Source organism: Heterodontus francisci, chromosome 8 (genome assembly GCF_036365525.1).
Source record: "Heterodontus francisci isolate sHetFra1 chromosome 8, sHetFra1.hap1, whole genome shotgun sequence".
NCBI classification, from domain to species: Eukaryota; Metazoa; Chordata; class Chondrichthyes; order Heterodontiformes; family Heterodontidae; genus Heterodontus; species Heterodontus francisci.
The window spans coordinates 81998715-82021275 of record NC_090378.1 but is presented as its reverse complement, the minus strand read 5'-3'; the positions used below and the strand labels follow the sequence as shown (position 1 = coordinate 82021275).

Sequence of the window (22561 nt, the reverse complement as noted above, 5' to 3'; positions counted from 1 at the left end):
TTTTGCCCTACATAGGGAGCTAGTGAGCAAATTTCAGAAAGATAAAGGTATTAGAAATAGGGCACACTGGGTAAAAAAATTACTAACCTCTTTTTTTCCAACAATTCCTCTCGTCGCCCAGCATGCACCAGGAGCAGAAACACATTGATGCTCGGTGTGGCCCTGTACTCTGAATCACGCATCACCTCCTTCCACCAGCATTGCCACCGTCTCTGCATGCTCACACCACCCCCCCAACTGTCTCTGCGTGCTCACCCCCCACCTGTCTCTGCATGCTCACTGCCCCACCCCGTCTTTGCGTGCTCACCCCCCGTCTCTGTGTGCTCACCCCCCATCTCTGCGTGCTCACCCCCCATCTCTGCATGCTCACCCCCCGTCTCTGCATGCTTACCCCCGTCTCTGCATGCTCACCACATCCCCCAAACTGTCTGCGTGCTCACCACCCACCCCTCTTGTCCCATTGTCTCTGCGTGCTCACCGCCCCTCCTGTCTCTGCGTGCTGACCAACCCCCCCACCGTTTCTGTGTGCTCACACCCACCCCCACTGTCTCTGTGTGCTCACCCCCCCTTCTCCGCTCACCACCCCCCCCCCCCATCGCTGCATGGTTACCCCCTCCTCCGGTCTCTGCGTGGTCACCAACCCCCCCCCCCCCCATTTCTGTGTGCTCACCCTCCCCCCTCTCTGCATGCTCACTCCCCCCCCCCAGTTTCTGCGTGCTCAGCCCCCCGTCTCTGCTCACCAACCCCCCCGTCTCTGCATGCTCACACCCACTCCCACCTGTCTCTGCGTGCTCACACCCACCTGTCTCTGCATGCTCACCCCCCCCAGTCTCTGTGTGTGCACCCTCCCCCCGTTGCTGCATGATCACTCTCTTCCCCCAGTTTCTGCGTGCTCACCTCCCCCGTCTCTGCTCACCAACCACCCCCACGTCTCTGTGTGCTCACCACCCCCCTTCCCCCATCTCTGCGTGCTCACACCCACACCCACTGTCTCTGCATGCTCACCCCCCCTCCGTGTGCTCACCACCACCCCCCCCTGTGCTCACCACCCCCCCCACCCGTGTGCTCACCCCCCACCGTGTGCTCACCCCCCCCGTGTGCTCACACCCCCTCCCATGTGCTCACACCCCCTCCCCCCCATGTGCTCACACCTGCCCCTGCCGACTGACGGCAACAGTCTTTCCAGCAAGTCCCTCTTCCCTGCGCTCCTATTCAATGAAGGTCCACGTGCAGGCAAACTGTTCACGCTTTTGAATGGTGAGCTTCTGCATCAATTGCACGAGCGTCACTCTGATCCCTCCCTCATCCCTCATCCCTTTACTGCAGCTCGCTGCAGAAAGCGAAGACTAGTGACTTGTCAGGTACAGGCTGAACTGCACCAACTCTCCACTCACTTACTAACAACTGGAGGATACAAATGGAACAAAGTCAATCTCACCCTTTTCTGTTCACAAGTTGTGAGGGATTGGCCGGCTGGATTGAAAATTTTGGCGGGGCGGAATCTGACCCACGGGCCATATGTTGGACAACCCTGAGGTATACTATCTCATGAAAGTGTACTCTCTCATACCACAGTAGCCCCATTCATGTTTAAAGGATGGTTGGACACCCATCAGAGCATGAGATTGTGCACATATGGTCACAATTTGGGGAAATAGCACGCCATTCTTTAACTGTTTTTTGTAACACAAGTTTTGGTTACGTCAACTCAAACAGATTCAAATAGTTTTTAGCCAGCTGCCCAAATGTGTCTGTTGCTAATGGCTGCTTGATATGATACTGAGCCATACAGATGATAAGCTCTTGAGGTTTGATCTTCAGTCTGTGCTGTTAGCTGATGTAAGGCAGGGCAGCAGCTGGGTATTACTTGGCAGCAGCATCTCTGGGTAGTGAGGAAAAACCAGCCGTGTTTTTTGCTATTGATCAGCTAATGCATTTTGTGAAAGAGAATAAAGAATAATGTTACATTTCTCAATGCAGTGCAGGACCAAAGGGATCTAGGTGTGCAGATACATAAATCCTTAAAATTGGATGGAAAGATAAAAAAAATTACCATAAAGAAGCAAATGGAATTTTGAAATGTATATTCAAGGGGTCTGATCAAATAAACAAAGAGGTCATAGTGGCCTTCTACAAAATGATGGTTGGGCCACATTGACAATACTGTGTGGAGCCTGGGGCTCTTCACTAAGGAAGGATATAATAACCCTGGAGAAAGTGCGGCATGGATTTACAAGGATGATCCCAGTGATAAGGGATCGAAGTTACAAGGAATGGCTGGCAACTAGGGCTGTGTTCTCTCAAACTGAGAAGGTTAAGGGGAATCTGAAAGATTTGCAAGAGATGTTGGAAATGCTAAAGGGAATATACAAAGTAAATGCAGGTAGATTGTTTGTATTGACAAATTAAAGGCTAGATAAGAAATACATATGTAGGGGGTCGATTAGAACAACATATTTCATGCAAATAGTTACTGCAGTGTGGTGGAATGTCATGTGACAAGTGGTGATGGATGCTGATTGTCATTCAGAAAAATACTGGATAATTACTTAAAGAAGAAGAATATAAAAGGGTGTGGGAAGAAGGCAAGAAAATGGGTGTTGGTACGGACAGATGGGAAATGATAGAGATCATTTCCCTTTTTCACCTCTCAATTGACCTAAGACAGCGTTTTATTCGAATTGTGTTTTAACCTCTGGGTGACATGAAGATTGGCTCAGGGTTCTTGTAGTTTCCATGTATTTTGGCAGTACAGGATAAGGTCACCTGACCTCTCAACTCCATCTCGTTTATCAGGAAAAGTGCCCGTTTTGGATTTGTTTTATAAATTCATTATGTAGTTCATAATTGCTCCTTGCGTGAGCATGACAGTGTGTATTAGAGGAAGGCAGGAAAATTGCACTTTTTAAAACCAATCAAATTGAGTGCACATAAAAGGGGCTGAATGGCCTCCACCTGTGTTAAAATTTCTATGCTTGTGTGATCACTATCAAGTGACCCATGTTAGACAGTTTGGGGGTGTGGATGTTTGGGTGAGGGCAAGATTGGGCTTGACTGTGATAATCTGCTGACATTCACAGCCTTGGTTCATACATGAAAACTTACCATTTGGGAAAGAATCACTTGAACATGCTGGAGTATGTAGCCATTGAACTAGGATGAGTCACTAGTTTCAGGAGGTTTGGGGGGAAAACAAGGTGCTGAAGTGAAGTGCTTTCTCTGTAACTTCACAGTTGCAACTTGACATGAACATTTATATAATATATACCTGAAACAAATTATCTCACGTAAAGTTGATTTACCAAATTTGTAATTTTATAAAATCATTAATGAAGTTTATTCTGAATTATCAGTGATATTGGAGTGAGCGTGTGTTTATACTGTGTTGTTACGTGAGCTGAATTGTGCATAGTGACAGCGTGTGGCAGGGGCTCCTGAATCTGCAATCGAAGATTAGAATAATTCTGCTTTGTTGGGTTTGTTCCTCCTGCTGTTTTTAATCTTCCTCTCCACTTGTGTTTTAAGAAGTACATGTTTCACACAGTATTGCCAAGAGCATTCATTCTGCTAGTTATAAGATAGATGTCAAGATGATTTGCTACAGTGAGTTGAACGGGCTCAACTTTGCTCCAATCCTAGCAAGTGTTTTCTGTTACAAAAACCCCCCAGATTCATCAACTAAAACAACTCAGCTCATATGTTTCCCTTTTATAAAGCTCACAAAATCACAGAAACATGCTGAGTACATTGTTGGAGGTTTCTCCATCCTATTAATTGTATGAGATATGTCCTTTAATACACTGAATGAAACTGTGTTAACAGGTCTTCTTAATGCTTCAGGAACGTGTCCAGTCAAGTATGGTAACTTGGCTCTTTGATCAGTGTTTCGGTGGATGACATACATAGCTCCTAGGAGACTGGGTACGGGATAATTTAATATGTTGTTAAGAATCCAACCTCTAAATCGCAATCATTTACTCTGCTGTTGTTGGGAGTTAGTGTAAGTCTGGACCCTTTACAAATCAATTTGATTTGTTCACCGGAGGAGGTGTTGTAGAGAAATGCTGATTCAGATTAATGTTTGAAAAAAAGGAAAAGAGATTAGAGTGATCTGTGCTCTGAGTCTGTGCTTTGGGAGAAGGCACAGAACACTGTGCCTCAAAGGTTCTGGTTTTCAATTTTTAACAATGTAGAATGGGAATGAGCAAAGTAATCTGAATGTAAATTTTGAGACTCATCCCTCCTATTCAAAAATTAAAACATGTTCAGATTACAACATAAGAAAAATGGAAAAAGAAGATGCCATTTGCCCATCAAGCATTGTTGTATTGTCACTGGACTAATAACCCATAGACCCAGAGTATTGCTCTGGGAACATGGGTTTGAATCACACCACGGCGGAAGGTGGAATTTGAATTCAATTAATAAATCTAGAATTAAAAGCTAGTCAAATGATGGCCATGAAAACATTGTTGATTGTTGTAAAAACCCATCTGGTTCATGAATGTCCTTTAGGGAAGGAAATCTGCTGTCCTTACCTGGTCTAGCTTACATGTCACTCCAAACCCACAGCAATGTAGTTGACTCTTAAATGCCCTCTGAAATGGCCTAGCAAGCCACTCAGTTGTATCAAACTGAAACAAAATCAATAAGGAATGAAACCAGACAGACCTCCCCGCATTGACCTAGGCACCGGAAACGACAACGGAAAACCCAGCCCTGTCGCCTCTGCAAAGTCCTCCTTACTAACATCTGGGAGCTTGTGCCAAAGTTGGGAGAGCTCTCTCACAGACTAGTCAAGCAACAGCCTGACATAGTCAGACTCATGGTATCATACCTTACAGACAAGGTCCCAGAAACCACCATCACCATCCCCGGGTATGTTCTGTCCTACTGGCAGGGTAGACCCGGCAGAGGTGGTGGCACAGTGGTATACGGTCAGGAGAGAGTTGTCCTGGGAGTCCTCAACATCAACTCCAGACCCCATGAAGACTGATGGCATCAGGTCAAACATGGGCAAGGAAACCTCCTGCTGATTACCACCTACTGCGCAGCATGCCACCCCCCCCCACCCCACTCAGCTGATGAATCAGTACTGCAAATGTTGAACACCACTTGGAGGAAGCACTGAGGGTGGCAAAGGCGCAGAATGTACTCTGGGTGGTGGAATTCAATGTCCATATGTCTATCACCAAGAGTGGCTCAATAGCACTATTACTGACTGAGCTGGCCGAGTCCCTAAGGACATAGCTGCTAGACTGGGTCTGCGGCAGTTTGTGAGGGAAGCAACAAGAGGGAAAAACATACTTGACCTCATCCTTACCAATCTGCCTGCCGCAGATGCATTTGTCTATGACGGTATTGGTAGGAGTGACCACCGCACAGTCCTTGTGGAGACAAGGTCCCATCTTCACATTGAGGATAGCCTGCATCATGTTGTGTGGCACTACCACCATGCTAATTGGGATAGATTTCGAACAGATCTAGCAACGCAAAACTGGGCATGCATGAGGCACAAGAGGCCATCAACAGCAGCAGAATTGTACACAACCACAATCTGTAACCTCATGGCCCGGCATAACCCCCACTCCACCATTACCATCAAGCCGGGGGATGAACCCTGGTTCAATGAAGAGTGCAGGAGGGCATGCCAGGAACAGCACCAGGCAAACCTCAAAATGAGGTGTCAAGCGAGTGAAGCTACAACCCAGGACTACTTGCGTGCCAAACAGCATAAGCAGCATGCAATAGATAGAGCTAAGTGATCCCACAACCAATGGATCAGATCTAAGCTCTGCAGTCCTGCCACATCCAGTCGTGAATGGTGGTGGACAATTAACTGGAGGAGGTGGCTGCACAAATAGCCCCATCCTCAATGCTGGGGGAGCCCAGCACATCAGTACAAATAATACGGCTGAAGCATTTGCAACAATCTTCAGCCAGACGTGCCGGGTTGATGATCCAACTCGGCCTCCTTCTGAAGTCCCCAGCATCACAGATGCCTGTCTTCAGCCAGTTCGATTCACTCCACGAGATATCAAGAAACGACTGAAGGCACTGGATACTGTAAAGCCTGTGGGCCCTGACAATGTTCCGGCAACAGTACTGAAGACCTGTGCTCCAGAACTTGCCGTGCCCCTAGCCAGCCGTTCCAGTACAGCTTCAACACTGGCATCTACCCTGCAATGTGGAAAATTGCCCAGGTATGTCCTGTACACAAAATGCAAGACCAATCCAACCTGGCCAATTACTGCCCCATCAGTCTACTCTCGATTATCAGTAGAGTGATGGAAGGTGTCGTCGACACTGCTATCAAGTAGCACTTGCTCAGCAATAACTCGCTCAGTTTGGGTTCCGCCAGGGCCACTCAGCTCCTGACCTCATTACAGCCTTGGTTCAAACATGGACAAAAGAGCTGAACTCAAGAGGTGAGGTGAGAGTGACTGCCCTTGACATCAAGGCAGCATTTTACCAAATATGGCATCAAGGAGCCCTAGCAAAACTGGAGTCAATGGGAATCGGGGGAAAACTCTCCCCTGGTTGGAGTCATACCTAGCGCAAAGGAAGATGGCTATAGTTGTTTGAGGGCAATCATCTGAGCTCCAGGACATCACTGCAGGAGTTCCTCAGGGTAGTTTCCTAGGCCCAACCTTCTTCAGCTGCTTCATTAATGATCTTCCTTCAATCATAAGGTCAGAAGTGGGGATATTCACTGATGATTGCACAATGTTCAGCATCATTCACGACTCCTCAGATACTGAAGCTGTCCGTGTAGAAATGTAGCAAGACCTGGACAATATCCAGGCTTGGGCTGATAAGTGGCAAGTAACATTCGCGCTACACAAGTGCCAGGCAATGAATATCTCAAAGAAGAGAGAATCTAGCCATCTCCCCTCGATATTCAATGGCATTACCATTACTGAGTCCCCCACTATCAATATCCTGGGGTTACCATTGACCAGAAGCTGAACTGGAGTAGCAATATAAATTCCATGGCTACAAGAGCAGGTCAGAGGCTAGGAATCCTGAGGCAAATAACTCACCTCCTGCCTCCCCAAAGCCTGTCCACCATCTACAAGGCACAAGTCAGGAGTGTGATGGAATACTTTCCATTTGCCTTGATGGGTGCAGCTCCAACAACACTCAAGAAGCTCGACACCATCCAGGACAAAGCAGCCCACTTGATTGTCACCCCATCCACAACCTTCAACATTCACTCCCCTCACCACAGATGCACAGTGGCAACAGTGTGTACCATTTACAAAATGCATTACAGCAATGCACCAAGGCTCCTTAGATAGCACCTTCCAAACCCGTGACCTCTACCAACTAGAAGGACAAGGGCAGCAGATGCATGGAACACCACCACCTGCAAGTTCCCCTCCAAACCACACATCATCCTGACTTGGAACTATATCGCCGTTTGTTCACTGTGGCTGGGTCAAAATACTGGAACTCCCCTCCTAACAACACTGTGGGTGTACCTATCCCCCCTGGACTGCAGCGGTTCAAGATGGCGGCTCACCACCACCTTCTCGAGGGCAATTAGGGATGGGCAATAAATACTGTCCTAGCCAGCGACGCCCACATCCCATGAACGAATTAAAAATAAACACACTCTAGAAACTGGGGACCACTGAATTCCTGCAGCTGTATCAATAATGTCCATTTAATTATTTCCTTGGCATCTATTTGGATGAGCATGAGATTCCAAAGATAAAGAATAAAATCTATAGTGTATGGAGTCTGGTAGGTGTCAGGCAATCACATCGTATGCATGTTTCTCAGTGAGAATGTGGCAGGAACAGAATGATGAACAAACCAAATGTGTTTACTGACATGGATGGAAAAAGTCCATGACAGGATTTTCAGCTTGGGGTTGGGATCCTGAAGTTCGGATCAAATGGGGGTCCCGACATCGCACTCTGTCAGGAATAGTCTAATGATAGTGATTTTTGCAGGTTTGGCCAAGAAGTGACCGGAGGGCGCTCTCGCCATCCAATTAAGGATGGTGGGTGGGCTCTCGAAGCTGGAGGGCCAATGGGAAGCCCTCCAGCACCAAAGGAGCTGCAGCCTGACATTGCAGATAAGGGAGCCTCCAGACATCTGCTGTGCTCTCAATGCCTTAGAGGGCCTGCAGGCCAACTGGAAATTTTCTAGTCAGCCTCTGATCAATGGCTTTAGTTGGCCTCTTAATTGAGTTAATAAGCTCACCGCCACTTGGGGGCGGGTAGCCATTCCATACCTGATCAAACCTCCTGGAAAATGGCTGGGAGCTGGGGCTATGGCAGGGAACCGGCACGCTGGCTGGTGTGGGGAACTTTCCTGCCTTCCCACCTGTCTTCCCACCCTCATATCGGCGTCAAATACCTGCCCCATATTTGGGAAGCTTTTTTTCCCCAGTTTTCTCTCCTTTTCTCTTGAACAAACTGACTCATGCTGTTTAAGGTTTATGGGGGGTTGTGAGCCATCTGTTACCTCACCCATTCTTCATTTGTGAACCTAGACAATGGGGAAGGGAGGGGGGGTGGTGAAATTGGTCAACCCAAGTCGCACAAAAGGGCTGCTGATTCGCTATTCCATTTTGCACTACTGGTATTACCTAATTTCACCCCTAAGTGTTGCTGAGTTACTCAACTGTAAGTGACAGTTGCGCCTAATCGTGTTCTTATCCTACGTCAGTCATGCAGTCTTTCCGTCAATGGTCACTGGGTATCATTGAACAGAAATCCTGGTGAACATCCTTTTCCTAGCGCAACTGAGGCCAGTACCACCACTCAAGCTGAATTGAGCTATCTCAGTATGGACGGGATGCCATTTTTGTGATCTTCTGGATTCATTTCCACAGAGCCTAGTGTTCCTATCTGCTTAACCAATGGAATGCTACATTCTGAGACCTTATTGCATAATGTTCAGAAAATATCCTTTGTTTCACCTACAAAATCTGTAAATTTTCAGATATAGGCCAGGCCCTAGGCAAAAAGAGAATAATGCCAATGTACTTTTGATAAACTACTTTAACAGTAAGAAATATGTATGTATTAGTCTTGGGAAGTATTGGATTTTTTTTAACAAGGGATGAGTATGAGTCAGTAACCCACCAGATGTGTGCTAATACAGTCCTCCTGAAGACGAAATAGAACAATGTTATAGTACTTTAACATGATGAATAAGAGAACAATGTGGAAAAATACTACTGTTCAGATCACAGTACAAATGAGGATCTTGTTGTCATTTGTTAGGTATCTCTGTGTTAGAGCATGGCTACCTGACCCAAACCCGATGGGACCCGACGACATGCATCGGGTTCGAGTCAGGTCAGGTCGCTCTTCCAGGTCTGTCATTTGGGCTCGGGTTGGGTTGGGCTGGGTCGGACACAGTGACAGCCAGGACGTCAAGGCGGGAAACACTCCGCACTAGTCTGCAGTGAGCGATTCCATCCAAGGTAGAGCACAACCTCTTCAATAAAGTTGATTATATTCCAGTGGTCGGGTCGGGCGCGGAAAAACTGAAAGCACTCAGGCTGGGTCAGGCTTGGGTCAGATGTGGTTCTCTCCAGCTCGGGTTGGGTTTCATTTGCAGATCCGAGCAGGCCTTTACTCTGTGTGCCTGCTTGGTTTTGAAGTATTCTGTTAAATGGGTCACATGGCTCGCAGATAACATAAATTGCTTGAATGTACTGCACTACAGGTTGGCTAACAGAATTACACAGATTCAAGAAACTTAGAATTAAATGAAGACAGCTGCTGCACAAACAGAACATTGTCCAAGTTCATTAATAAGCCTAAAACCACAAGTGATCTGTAACTTCCATCTGATTCAGCACACCACTCCTTTCTGTAGGAAAATCATACGAATCGAGCTGATGAATCTCTTTTTGAGGATTTGTAATCCATTAGTTTTCCATCATGCTCTTCATAGCTAAGAACAAGGCCAGGTAAGGTTCCTCTTCCTGTGTCACTCTTGGACCAGCAGCTAGGAGGCCCACAGGGTAATCCAGTGACACTGCCCTTTCAGTTGAGGTTTCTGCAGGTTATCCAATGATTTTCCATCTGAAGATTCAATCTGCTGATAATTCCAATAAATTTCTTTAAGAGAGAGAGAGCCCACAAGTGCACACACAGGGCATTGCTACAAAAATGGGGGCTCTCACAGCATTCTTGGCAGTAGCAAAAGTTCTTGATGAAAACTATACAGTCTATAAGTATAAAGCTGGCTTTTGCTTTCTCTCAGTCATTAGGAAGAGCACAAGAAAAATTGCCTCACAACTGTGTTGAAAACTTCAGTGGAATTTTTTTCCTGTCTTTCCTTACTGATTGGATCTGTGGTTAATTTTGCCAAAACACAATTTAAAAACTATTTTTACAAGCTGTACTAAGAAAATTAAAACAGAAATTGAATTCCTGTTAGATTGTAAATGGTTTTATACCAGTAATTATAGTTTAATGTTACAATTATATCCCCTGTTTTTCACTTATTTTAAATCTCAAATCCTTCCTGATTATTTAAGTCTGTGTATAAAAAAGAGGGAAATATTTGGCTTATTAATTGGGTACAACAATACGAAGAGTGAAATAGAACTACTTGTACGCAGTGAAAGAGACAGTTCAGGTTGTATATACTGATGTAGAGTTACAATATCACTGCACTACACAGTTCACATCATATGAAATTGTTTAATTTTTATGTTCTAGTTTTTCAATAAAAATAGTGAACATAAGAAAATATACCCTTTACAGTCGAAAAGTGGAAAGTACTTAAGGAAATGTTAGTGAAGCTATAACCCAAAATGAATAAATGACAACCAAGTCCAATGTGGCTAATCAGTGAGATAAAATATAGAATTAAGGATCAACAAAAGATTTTTAAAAGACCCAGAAATTTATTAAACAGCAGCATTGGGTAAATTATAAAGACAAGGAAAAACTGGTGTAAAAAAAAGAGAAACCAAGAGAAGCAGAGAGTAGGGATAAATGGGGCATTTGCAGGTTGGCAAGCCGTAACTAGTTGAGTACCACAGGGATCAGTGCTGGGGCCTTAACTATTTACAATGTATATCAATGACTTGGATGCAGGGATAGAATTATTGGTTGCTAAGTTTGTTGATGACACAAAGATAGGTTGGATAGTAAGTTGTGAAGAGGACATAAGGAGTCTGCAAAGGGATATGGATAGGTTAAGTGATTGGCAAAGATTTGGCAGATGGAATATAATGTGGGAAAATGTGAACTTGTCCACTTTGGCAGGAAGAATAGAAAAGCAGTATATTATTTAAATGGAGGGAGATTGCAGAACTCTGGGGTACAGAGGGATCTGGGTTTCCTGATATATGATTCACCAAAAGTTAGTATGCAGGTACAGCAAATGATTAGGAAAGCAAATGGAATGTTGTCATTTATTGCAAGGGGAATGGAATATAAAAATAGGGAGGTTTTGCTGTAGTTGTACAGGGCGTCGGGGAGATTACATCTGGAGTACTGCATACAGGTTTGGTCTCCTTACTTAAGAAAGGATATAATTGCATTATAAGCTGTTCAGAGAAGGTTCATTTGACTGATTGCTGGGAAGCAGGGGTTATATTATGAGGAAAGGTTGGACCTGTATTGATTGGAGTTTAGAAGATTGAGCAGTGATCTTATTGAAACATGTAAGATCCTGAGGGGACTTGACAGAGTGAATGCTGAGAGGATGTTTCCACTTATGGGAGAGTCTAGAACTAGGGGACATGGTTTAAAAATTAGGGGTCGTCCATTTAAGATAGAGATTAGGAGAAACTTTTTCTCTCAGTAGGTCATTAGTCTGTGGAATTTTCTTCTCCAGAGAGCAGTGGAGGCAGGGCCTTTGAATATTTTTAAGGCTGAGCTAGATAGATTCTTGATTGACAAGGGAGTCAAAGGTTATAGGGCGTAGACAGGAAAGTAGAGTTGAGGTTACAATCAGATCAGCCATGATCTTATCAAATGGTGGAGCAGGCTTGAGGGGCTGAATAGCTACTCCTGCTCCTAATCCGTATGCTTGTATGTTTACTTAGGATATCTCAAGTAACAGTAAAGAATTTTTCAAATATGTACGTAGTAAACAAAAGATGAAAGAGTGTATTGGTACACTTAAAACATAAAATGAAGCTGAAACCAGGGAACAAAGAAGTGGCAGAGTTATTAAATAATTACTTACATGTGTCTTCACTCAGGAACTTGTGACCATAGTGTAGATTTTCACCTTTCCACTGGCAAATAGACTGTCTCACTTTTGAGGCCTGGGCTTCATATGAAGCTGGATTCAAAAGGATTCCAAACAGGTGTCTCAAGGAGCTTGCCAATCTTGGGCCATAAGAATGTCAGCACTCTCCTAAAATGGCAATTGGGGCTGTATGTCCGTCATAAAGACTTAAGAACATAAGAAATAGGAGCAGGAGTAGGTCATTTGGCCCTTCAAGCCTACTCTGCCATTTAATAAGATCATGGCTGATCTGATTGTGGCCTTAACTCCACTTTCCTGCCTGCCTTCCATAATCATTGACTCCCTTGTAGATCAAACATGTGTATAACTCAGCCTTGATTATATTCAATGACCCAGCCTCCACTGCTCTCTGGGGAAGAGAATTCCAAAGATTAACAACCCTCTGAGAGAAGAAATCCCTCCTCATCTCTGTCATAAAACGGAGACCCCTCATTTTGAAACTGTGACCCCCTAGATCTAGATTCCCCCATGACAGGAAACATCCTCTCAGTATCTACTCTGTCTGATAATGGAGGGGCATTTGCCAATGATGGGTTCAGAGACATGTGTGAAAACATGAACATTATTGTCATGAATACTGCAGCTGAAAATCTTTTCAGCAACAGATCCTGTGAAAGGAATCATGTGTTAATTGATGAAATGCTGTATAAAATCTTAGCTCCAGACTGCAGGTTGACAACTGCTCAGGCATGGGCGGTTCATGCAAAGAATTTGCTTCAAATGATTGGAGGGCATAATCTCTAATTATTGGCAAAATCCCAAATTGCCATCTGTGCTGTGCGATAATCCTCCTGCTCTAGAAGGTACTCCATTTATTTCCTGCACATTTGAATGCTTTACATGCAGCGAGACAGGCTTTTGTCAAGGCTCAGGTCTTGGAGAAAATTTGGAGAGCTCTGAGGCATTGTATAAGATCATTCGGGACAGAATATAATTCAGAAGATTTGGTGTATTGTAAAAGAGAGAGTCAGAGGGAATGGAAAGGCCCTGGTAGAGTAATAGGTCATGATAGTAAGACAGTAGTTATCAAACATGGCAATCAAACTGTTCTGGCTCATTTCTCATGATTAATCGGGTTTAATTACAAAATCTCAAACTCTGAGCAGCTGATAGAAGTAAATGAGGCACCTTTGTACTCAAATGCTCTGGTGCTTTGTAATGAAGGTTCTGAGGAACAAAATATGATAGAAAAAAGGCCGGTAGATCAAACGCTGGATAGTGGTAATGTGAATGATCATGACACAGATGGCAGAGCTATTGTATCCAAAGGCCAATTGCCCAGAGTGGGTACTCAGGTGACATATATTCCAGAAGGATCTAGTGAATGGAGGGATGCGACAATTGTGGGACGTGCAGGAAAAGCTGCTGGCAAGTTTAAATATTGGTTAAATGTTCAGGATGGTGATCAAGAAGCCAGGTCCACGGGCTGGCAGAATGGAGTGAAAGAGTGGTGTTACTGCCAGGTGAGAAAGAGGTCTATGGTTCCCTTTCAGCCTTCACCTGGTCTTACTGTAACAGGGTTTTATTTTTAAATACACTGTGTTTTTAGCTCCCCTTGTTCACCGCTTTCCAATTATAAGGTAAAGAATTGAGCACAACCAGGCTTTCTTAGGTTTAAAGAAGAAAGATGAAATTTTATTAAACTTAAACTTAAAACTCTAATTTGGTTAACACCAACGGATTCACGCCGCGCCCCATGCTAGCATGCATATGCGCTACGCACATGCAAATAGAGACAGAAAAGAGCAGAAGAAAAGTAAAGTGGAAAGGTTTGAGGCAATATCTGAAGAGTTTTTGTTATGAGTCTTCAAGCTCACTATAGAGTCCTTGTTTGTCGGTGGATCTTTCTTCTTGTTGGGGCCCAATATTCTTCTGAAACCTTGTTCACTGTAGGAGACTTTTTTGTCTTGGGGGTCATGTGTCTTCACTCAGTTTTTGGACTGCCGTGAGAAAGAGATGGGAGCAGACAGGAAAGGCTGTGGCGAGCCAGACAGGAGAGGCCTTTCCAATCCAGGAGCAAAGAGCTTTCTGCCAGTTCAAACCTTGTCTCTACAATTTAAAACTCCCCAAGTTGAAATGAGAAGCTTCCTTATGTTGTTTGATGGGGCATAAAATGAGATACCTGGAGTTCAGGTTGATTGAAGATCTCAAACAGGTTTATTAAACAGCTAACAACTATATACAGTACAGAGCCATCTATTTGCAGGTCTTGCCTGCAAATGTGTGACTGGCATGTAGTCACATGACTACATCCTGGCACTGAGCTCATTAGCACACTAAGATCTTAAAGGTACATTGCTCTTAAAGGCAATTGCACAACATCCCCCTTCTTTCCAAAGATAAGTCTTGTATGCTAAATGTAAGAAACACACAAAATTAGATAACATCAAAATTATTTGCATAGGTATAAAGATTATGAACTTTACTAGTATAGAGGCTCAAAAGTCCATAGGTTGTCTTGGTGGTTTGACAACTCTTGCTCAGGGATTGTGTCTATCAACTGTTGCTGTTCTTTCTAAAGTTTCTCCCTCTCTGCATTCAGTTTCTGTTACTCTGCCTTTAGCCTGCTCTGTTGCTTTTCTCAAGATGACCACTTTTGGGGCCTTGTCATTCTTGGAAAGTTCCGGCACCTCATCTCGAAGACCCAATAGACAATTCTTCAACTCATTTTCTCCTCTGCCTCTTCAGGGCATTGCGTGTCCTTCGCTTCTCCTCATTCTCCACTTCTGAAGGCTTGGGGCTCAAAGTCGAGGACATGTTGGGGGAGAGTACTTGGTCTCATGGAGATACCTGTCCATTCTGGCTCATTGTGGTGCTGGCAGTTCTTTAGATAGCAGAAGTTAAAGTGTGACATAGTTGTTCTGTTGCTGGGTTTCTAGACTGCACCATGTAATGCTGGTCAGAGTCTGCGAGCGGGTTCTGGTACTTGGAGATTTCCCCTTGGCAATGCTCTCATGGATAGTTATGATGCTGAACTCCTTACATGCTGGTAGCCCAGCCACCGCTGGTCCGCTTGTGTCTACTAGGTAGAACATCTGTGGTTTCCATGCCGACTTGCCGTATCTGCATTGCATTGTTAATGTGCCACTGCAAGGGATGGGTGACCCGTTGTATGCAGATAACTTGGCAGTTGTTGGTTGTATCATATACTTCCAAGACTCCGGTACATATCTTTGAGGATTCAGATTGGTAGGATGTTTGCACTAGCGCCGGTGTCAATCCTGACCTTGAGTGTACGTTTGCCAGTTTTCTTTGGGCACATGATATTAATGGTAGTGAAAGCTTCCAGTTGTTGGACTTCATCAATGTGATATGTGAGGTTCACAACATGAAATGCTTGCTTGTCTTTTGACTGAGACTTACTTCTCTCTGGGTCTTGTCTCAGTTCTGTTTTGTTGTAGACTTCATGTATCGGTTTGCATTTATACATGGCTCTGTTGCTTTCCTTGCTGCTTTTGCCATGTTTTCTATTGACTCATGTCCAACTGTTACATCTGGCTGCGTCTTTCCAGCCAGAATTCCTGCATAGGCGGGCTCAGTGTCCTTTTACACCGCATGCCTTGCACAGGTCTCAAAATGCATGGCAATTTCGCTGTGAGTGGGACCAAACCACACTTACTACACAGCTTTCTTGCTCTTTTCGACCTGGTTATGGTGCCGATACTGTTGGTTGCTCCTAGTGCTGTAGGTGTTGTTGTCCAGTCACAGTGACTTCATATTTCCTGCCATCTTCCAGCAGTGCATCAATGCTGTGACCTTTCTTTTTCCCCAAGAAGTCCTTCTGAAATGCTTCAATGGGTATTGATACGGTCACCAGCTCCATTATTTGGTCTGACAGCTCAATTTCTGAGAAGTCGCCCTTACTATAGCAACTACTGACAAACTGGTCTATTGATTCCTGTGGCTGTTGCCTGTAGGACATCAATTCCAGGTGGTGAATTCAAAAATTCACTCTTAATCTGAGTTGATTTTCCAGCATTTTCCATCTTTGTGGGATCTTTCTGGTCCTCGTCAGATAATCCTGAGGTATTGATTCTGTGTAATCCCTCATTTCGTATTGCTATCAGAATTTTTACAGCTTGTTTTTCTGATTCTTCAGTTACTTGGTCTGTAAAGCATAATTGCATTCTCTGTTGGAACAGTTTGTACTTGGAAAGGATATTCAAGGCTTTCCAGTTCATGCTGGGAAAAATGGTATCCATGCTCCTGCTGTTCTTGTGCTTTAAAGCTTGCTTTAAGAACTTGCTTTATGACCTGGTTCTGTGACTCTGTACTGGTTTCTCTTTTAAGAAACTCTCTTGGCTGATTTGATTGACAGCAGCAGCTTGTCTGTTTATCTAGCTTCCAGTGCTGTTGTCCGATTGGTTACACAGCCGTGCAATAGGTATTTCAAGTGCTCTTTTTCTACTAGTTTGTTTATCCAACCAGGCAATTTTTCACAGTTCAGTGGATTTATGAGTTTTTTAAAACTCTGGCTGAGTGAACAAAAGCTCTTCAACATTTGAGTGATTTAATGGATTCTACTTATAGTTCTAGCTGTGAGCTGCATGAATGGAGGATTCTCGCGCTTTTCACTGTCGGCCCCTCCTGTAATGGTAAGGACCTGATCAGCCTAAGAAAGGGATTGGGTCTTCCCCGTATTTTTTACTCTCTCAGGGAGCCTTCTAGAGACAAAAGAAATCAATCTTTTAGGTGGTGTTAGAGCATGGTGTTCAGGTTGATTGAAAATCTCAACCAGGTTTATTAAACAGTTAACAACTGTATACAGTACAGAGCGATCTATTTGCAAGTCTTTCCTTTTGGTGTTCCAGTTACAGAGTGAGACTGGCATGTAGTCATATAGCTACATCCTGGCACTTAGCTCATTAGCACACTAAGATCTTAAAGGTCCATTGCTCTTAAAGGCAATCACACAACACAGGGGTCGGCAACCTTAATAACAAAAAGAGCCATTTTTTAAATTTAGAGCTACAATGTTGTTACTCAAATGCAATAATAATGAATATAGTTAAATATACGAATGCATTTTTTGTTCTATAAACATTTTATTTCATTAATTTTGTTGTCTATTTTTTCTTATATTTTTTGCAATTAATACCAATTTTATCATTTTAAAGCATAAATAAATAAAATTGAAGGTATTATGGTGGCTAAAAATATAAAACAAAGATTAGATGAATGCTGAAAACAGGAGATGGGCCCATTTATATTTGCATAAATAAGATGAATACAAAAAATAGGAAATGAAAAATAACTTTTACTTTCATGTGATTTCTGCTGTTGGGTTTCCTTGGTGAGTCATTGGATATCTGGACAATTGGGTCCTTATTGAGCCACGTGCAGCTCCGGAGCCACAGGTTGCTCATCCCTAGGCTAGTAGAATGTGTTGGCCAGATTCCTCCACCTGGCCCCAGAAAAATCTTTAAAAGGCACCAAAAATGTACCTTTTCTGAGTAGCCTCCAGTGGTCCTTGGTTAGGACATATGCTCAATGCCTGGAAAAACAGGATGAGCATGCATTTTGCATACTACATCCATTTCTCTGTGAAAATTACAGTTGGGATTCTGCAACCTGACAAGGACACCAATTTGCATATTTAAGGAGCCTCCTGCCTGTTTTTTTGGTTGAGGGGAGAGGGAGAGTGCTGGGCACCTGTTTGTAGGCCTATCTGAAAATCAAATAGCTGTCTAAAGTCTCCACCAGATTTTCCTTTGCCACTTGCTCATTTTTCAGACAAGAAACAGGTGGCCAGCAGTTGAAACTCTTTCCCTCCAGAGGTGATCTGATTGAAATTTTGAAGAATATGAAAGATTTTAACAAAATTAACCTAAGAAAACTTTTCACTCTGGCAAGTACCATCAGACACAAGTTAAAAATTAGGATGTAAAAAAATAAGGGAAGTCAGGTGGAATGTTTTCACCCAAAGAATAATAGATTTATGGAATAAATTACAAAGGAGTGGACAGTATAAATGGGCTCAAGAGACAATCAGATGTGTTTCTGAAGAGAAACAGATGGATGGACATAGATAAAAATCAGATAGATAGGGGCTGATTTCTGAAAGTGGAAGCATTGTTGGTACTCTGGCTTTTTCTTGTCACTAAAATTGTCTTAAACATCCACACATATGGATTTTCTAGCAGGATTGATTGGATTGCAGTCAGTAGCAGGAACCCTGATAGATTTCAGTCCCTCCAAGCCCAGGGTTGCAGAGACCATAATGCTACCTGAATCAAATAATCTAGTTTAACACAAACAAACAATAACCCTGGTCTGTGTGGCTCAGGACTACATTGGTCATTGAAGTTCACTGCTTGACAGGAAAGGTACGGGTGGGAGATGGTGTGGGGGTGGTGATAACAGCCCCCTCCTCCCATCTTAACCTATCTGAAAATAGGCACAGGGCATGATTATCTGAAATCTGCACACATGATTCCCAGAGCCTGCTAGAAAAACTTATCCATATCTCACCCAATTCTTCAGTTGACTAATAGTTTTGGACTTGGCTTTTGCTCCAAAACACATATGAAAGCTGGTGTGTATTTTCAGTATACAAGATAGATTTCTTCTGTGCACAAATGTGTAGTGACATTGTAAACACTTCTCTTTATATGTTTATGATGAATTTTACAATTTTTACAAATTAGCACTTGTGATGCAGAGCTCTGCAGAGTTCATTGTTGTAATGCGGGTGTGGAGGTCCGTGTGCTTCACACAACTCCCTCTTCATTAATTAGAATGCAATGAAATTCATGTGAGGTGCACTGACCGCCATGCCTGAATTCTTGGTAGAATCTCTCAATTTGCAAAGCTGTGTGCTAAAATCCAACCCATCACGTGCAGGGAATATTTCCCACCTACCAATTCTTTAAAAGGAAGAGAGATTGGAACTTATGGGAAAAGATTTGTCAGAATTCTTTTCCACTCTTTGTACTGTGTATTGGTGCAGGAAGAGGCAATGTATTGTGAGGTGTTGGGGGTGTAGGACAGGATTTTCCCTGCAGGCTTCAGGACCCTACTGTTAGGCTCAAATGGGGGTCAGAAGCCTGCACCATGTGGGGAACAGACACTCACCTGTAATTTTCCCCGAACTGGCCAATTAATGGCCAGAGGGCAGGCTCGTTGTTCAATTAAGGATGATGGATGGGATCTTAAAGATGGAGGGACAATAGGAGGCCCTCCAACTTGGAAGCAGCAGCAGGATGTCTTTCAAGGTAATTGAGGGAGAGGGCGCACCATGATGAAGACGCCCTCTCTCCAACTTCTTTAAATTTATAATACAAAATAGATCAAGCAGCCGGCCACCATTGTAGGGGTGGGGGTGAGGGTGGGTGGGTGGAGGGGAATGGCTGGAGATGAAACCTGGCATGTGGGGAGGGCCTCTAAGCCCACCTGGAGCGCTGGCCCCCTGATCTGTCATTGGGGGGCTGCTTCCAGGCAGCTGCACTGTTCCTGACCACTTGGAAAATCCCAGTTAACCTCCAACAATAGGCCATAATAGGGTTTTAGTTATTTGGGTTGGTTACCTGCGTCTTGTGGTCCGGTAGTCCTGCCACATCCCCTCCACCCCACCCATGCCGGGAACTGGCATGCCAGCCAGTGCAAAATTACACATCCACTTGCCTCTGCTCCTGCCCCCATTGGGACCTAAAGGTTCAGCCGTTAGTGTTGTTGGTAGATGTATCGTAGATCACAAAATGACAAGTGAAAATAATTAACATTACAGCTTTCTAGGTGGCTCACCTGCAATCAGCTATGAGCAGATCAAAACAGGAATCTGCTTGGTTTTGATGGCAGAGTTCACTTTGTGATGCAGTGGACCCACTGAACTATTGGAGGAGCCCTGAGTAATTAATTCTATTTGAGTTGTAATGTTCCGACAGTCAAGTCATTGTTTGATGACAACTCCTGTAAATATTTAGACTATGTGATAATGTGCGACAGTAGCATTTGACATTTGTTGACGGGAATATTTTCTATTTTTTTCTTCCCTTTAATCTGAAGCTGCGTTCAGGCACTGAACTTGAACAGGTTATGATGAATGATTGCTTGGCTATTCAGCCTCTTCAGCCAGTGGCTTCACCGTGCAATGTAACAAGCAACACAATTGGAAGAACTTTGGCAGTCAATCATGAGATATATCCAGGTATGTTTTAACTAATTCAAAATAAAACTTTCTAGCTCACATAAATTAGCACTCTCACAAACTAGATTATAAAGTTTACCATAGTGTTTTAGTCTCAATCAAGAAACCTGGATGAAGTCTGTATTCTGGAACTACCCAATTTCTCTGCTTTCTCACCTCCCTACCTACTTTCAAGAATGACCTCAAAATCCTTTCCTTTGACAGCCTCTGTCCACCTTTGGCTTTTGCCCTTTTTCTTGGTATCTGCTGGCTTCCCTTTGAGATATCCTGGCCATGAAGAATGTAACCTGTTGTTGATTGCAGATGCAGGATATCATCAAGGTTGAAAAGAGAATATGACATAAGTCAGGAAGTTGTCATTAGATAACACCATAGTTGAGTTTTTAAAGAATGTAGATTGTGGGAAGAAGGGAGACAGAGAGGGAATAAGGACTTTCATAATTTGAGCTCCTGAGAAAGACTAGTCAATGCATTTTATGAACTGAGCTGACTGTGAGCTGATTTTGGATATTTATAATAACCTGGAGATGTGCAGGAATGCAGCCAGTAGAGCAAGGGAAAAATAAGTAAATATTGTTTACAAAAATGTCACTGTGTGTGAGAAACATCAGAGCAGGTCTCAATATGGTGCAGTGGACGAAAAAGCAGCAGGAAAACTGTGATTGTGATGGAGATTAACACATGACTGCTGTGTTTACACTTCTTGTAGAATGCAGCACTGCACACAATGCAAACCTCAAAATTTCAAACAGTTTACTGCAAGAGTTTACCCAGATCTCCACCCTCCCCGCCACCATAAAGGCCTGCTACCTGACCCGAACCCAACGACGTGTCGGGTTCAGGTCGGGTCGCTCTTCCAGGTCTGGCTTTCGGGCTTGGCTCGGGTCGGGTCGGGCCGGATCCGGGTCAGGCTGGGTCTGGGTCGGACACACACAGTATTAACGCTACTGTACTGTACTGTCAGAAATGCTCCATCCATCAATATTGGCGACCACGCTCTGGAAGTGGTTCAAGAGTTCACCTACCTAGGCTCAACTATCACCAGTAACCTGTCTCTAGATGCAGAAATCAACAAGCGCATGGGTAAGGCTTCCACTGCTATGTCCAGACTGGCCAAGAGAGTGTGGGCAAATGGCGCACTGACACGGAACACAAAAGTCCGAGTATATCAGGCCTGTGTCCTCAGTACCTTGCTCTACGGCAGCGAGGCCTGGACAACGTATGCCAGCCAAGAGCGACGTCTCAATTAATTCCATCTTCGCTGCCTTCGGAGAATACTTGGCATCAGGTGGCAGGCCTATATCTCCAACACAGAAGTCCTTGAAGCGGCCAACACCCCCAGCTTATACACACTACTGAGTCAGCGGTGCTTGAGATGGCTTGGCCATGTGAGCCGCATGGAAGATGGCAGGATCCCCAAAGACACATTGTACAGCGAGCTCGCCACTGGTATCAGACCCACCGGCCGTCCATGTCTCCGCTATAAAGACGTCTGCAAACGCGACATGAAATCGTGTGACATTGATCACAAGTCATGGGAGTCAGTTGCCAGCGTTCGCCAGAGCTGGCGGGCAGCCATAAAGACAGGGCTAAATTGTGGCGAGTCGAAGAGACTTAGTAGTTGGCAGGAAAAAAGACAGAGGCGCAAGGGGAGAGCCAACTGTGCAACAGCCCCGACAAACAAATTTCTCTGCAGCACCTGTGGAAGAGCCTGTCACTCCAGAATTGGCCTTTATAGCCACTCCAGGCGCTGCTTCACAAACCACTGACCACCTCCAGGCGCGTATCCATTGTCTCTCGAGATAAGGAGGCCCAAAAGAAAAAAGAAAGAAAGAACTGTACTGTATGTGTGTAGACTAGAGTCCTGACAGTGATCAGTTTATACTTTTTATATAAACACTGTGTATTTTATAATAATTAATCACTCAGGACCTTCCTGGTCCCTGCAGCAAGTATTTCAACCTGTAAGGCAGGAGTCTAGGTAATGTGTAATGATATTTTCTGAGCCTTCGGGCAATTGCTATGTTTATTTTAAGCAATACCGATACTGGTACAGTGTGTCACAACCTGTCTTGGCACAACTCCATGGGTTTCTGTTTAACTCGTGACCAAACAATCACCAACCTCGTGGCTCCAATCTTCATCTTTTTAAACAACCTTTCAAGTCCAATTACA

At 44.1% G+C, this 22561-nt stretch overlaps 1 protein-coding gene across 1 annotated transcript in view; it reads left to right on the top strand.

The window, feature by feature from the left end:
• Positions 1–22561, top strand: part of LOC137373218 (zinc finger protein GLIS1-like) — a 488859-nt gene that overhangs the window by 348091 nt on the left and 118207 nt on the right. The window contains exon 6 of the mRNA XM_068038074.1: positions 20245–20386. Coding sequence (XP_067894175.1) covers positions 20245–20386 — 142 coding nt within the window. The remainder of the gene's footprint in view (positions 1–20244; positions 20387–22561) is intronic.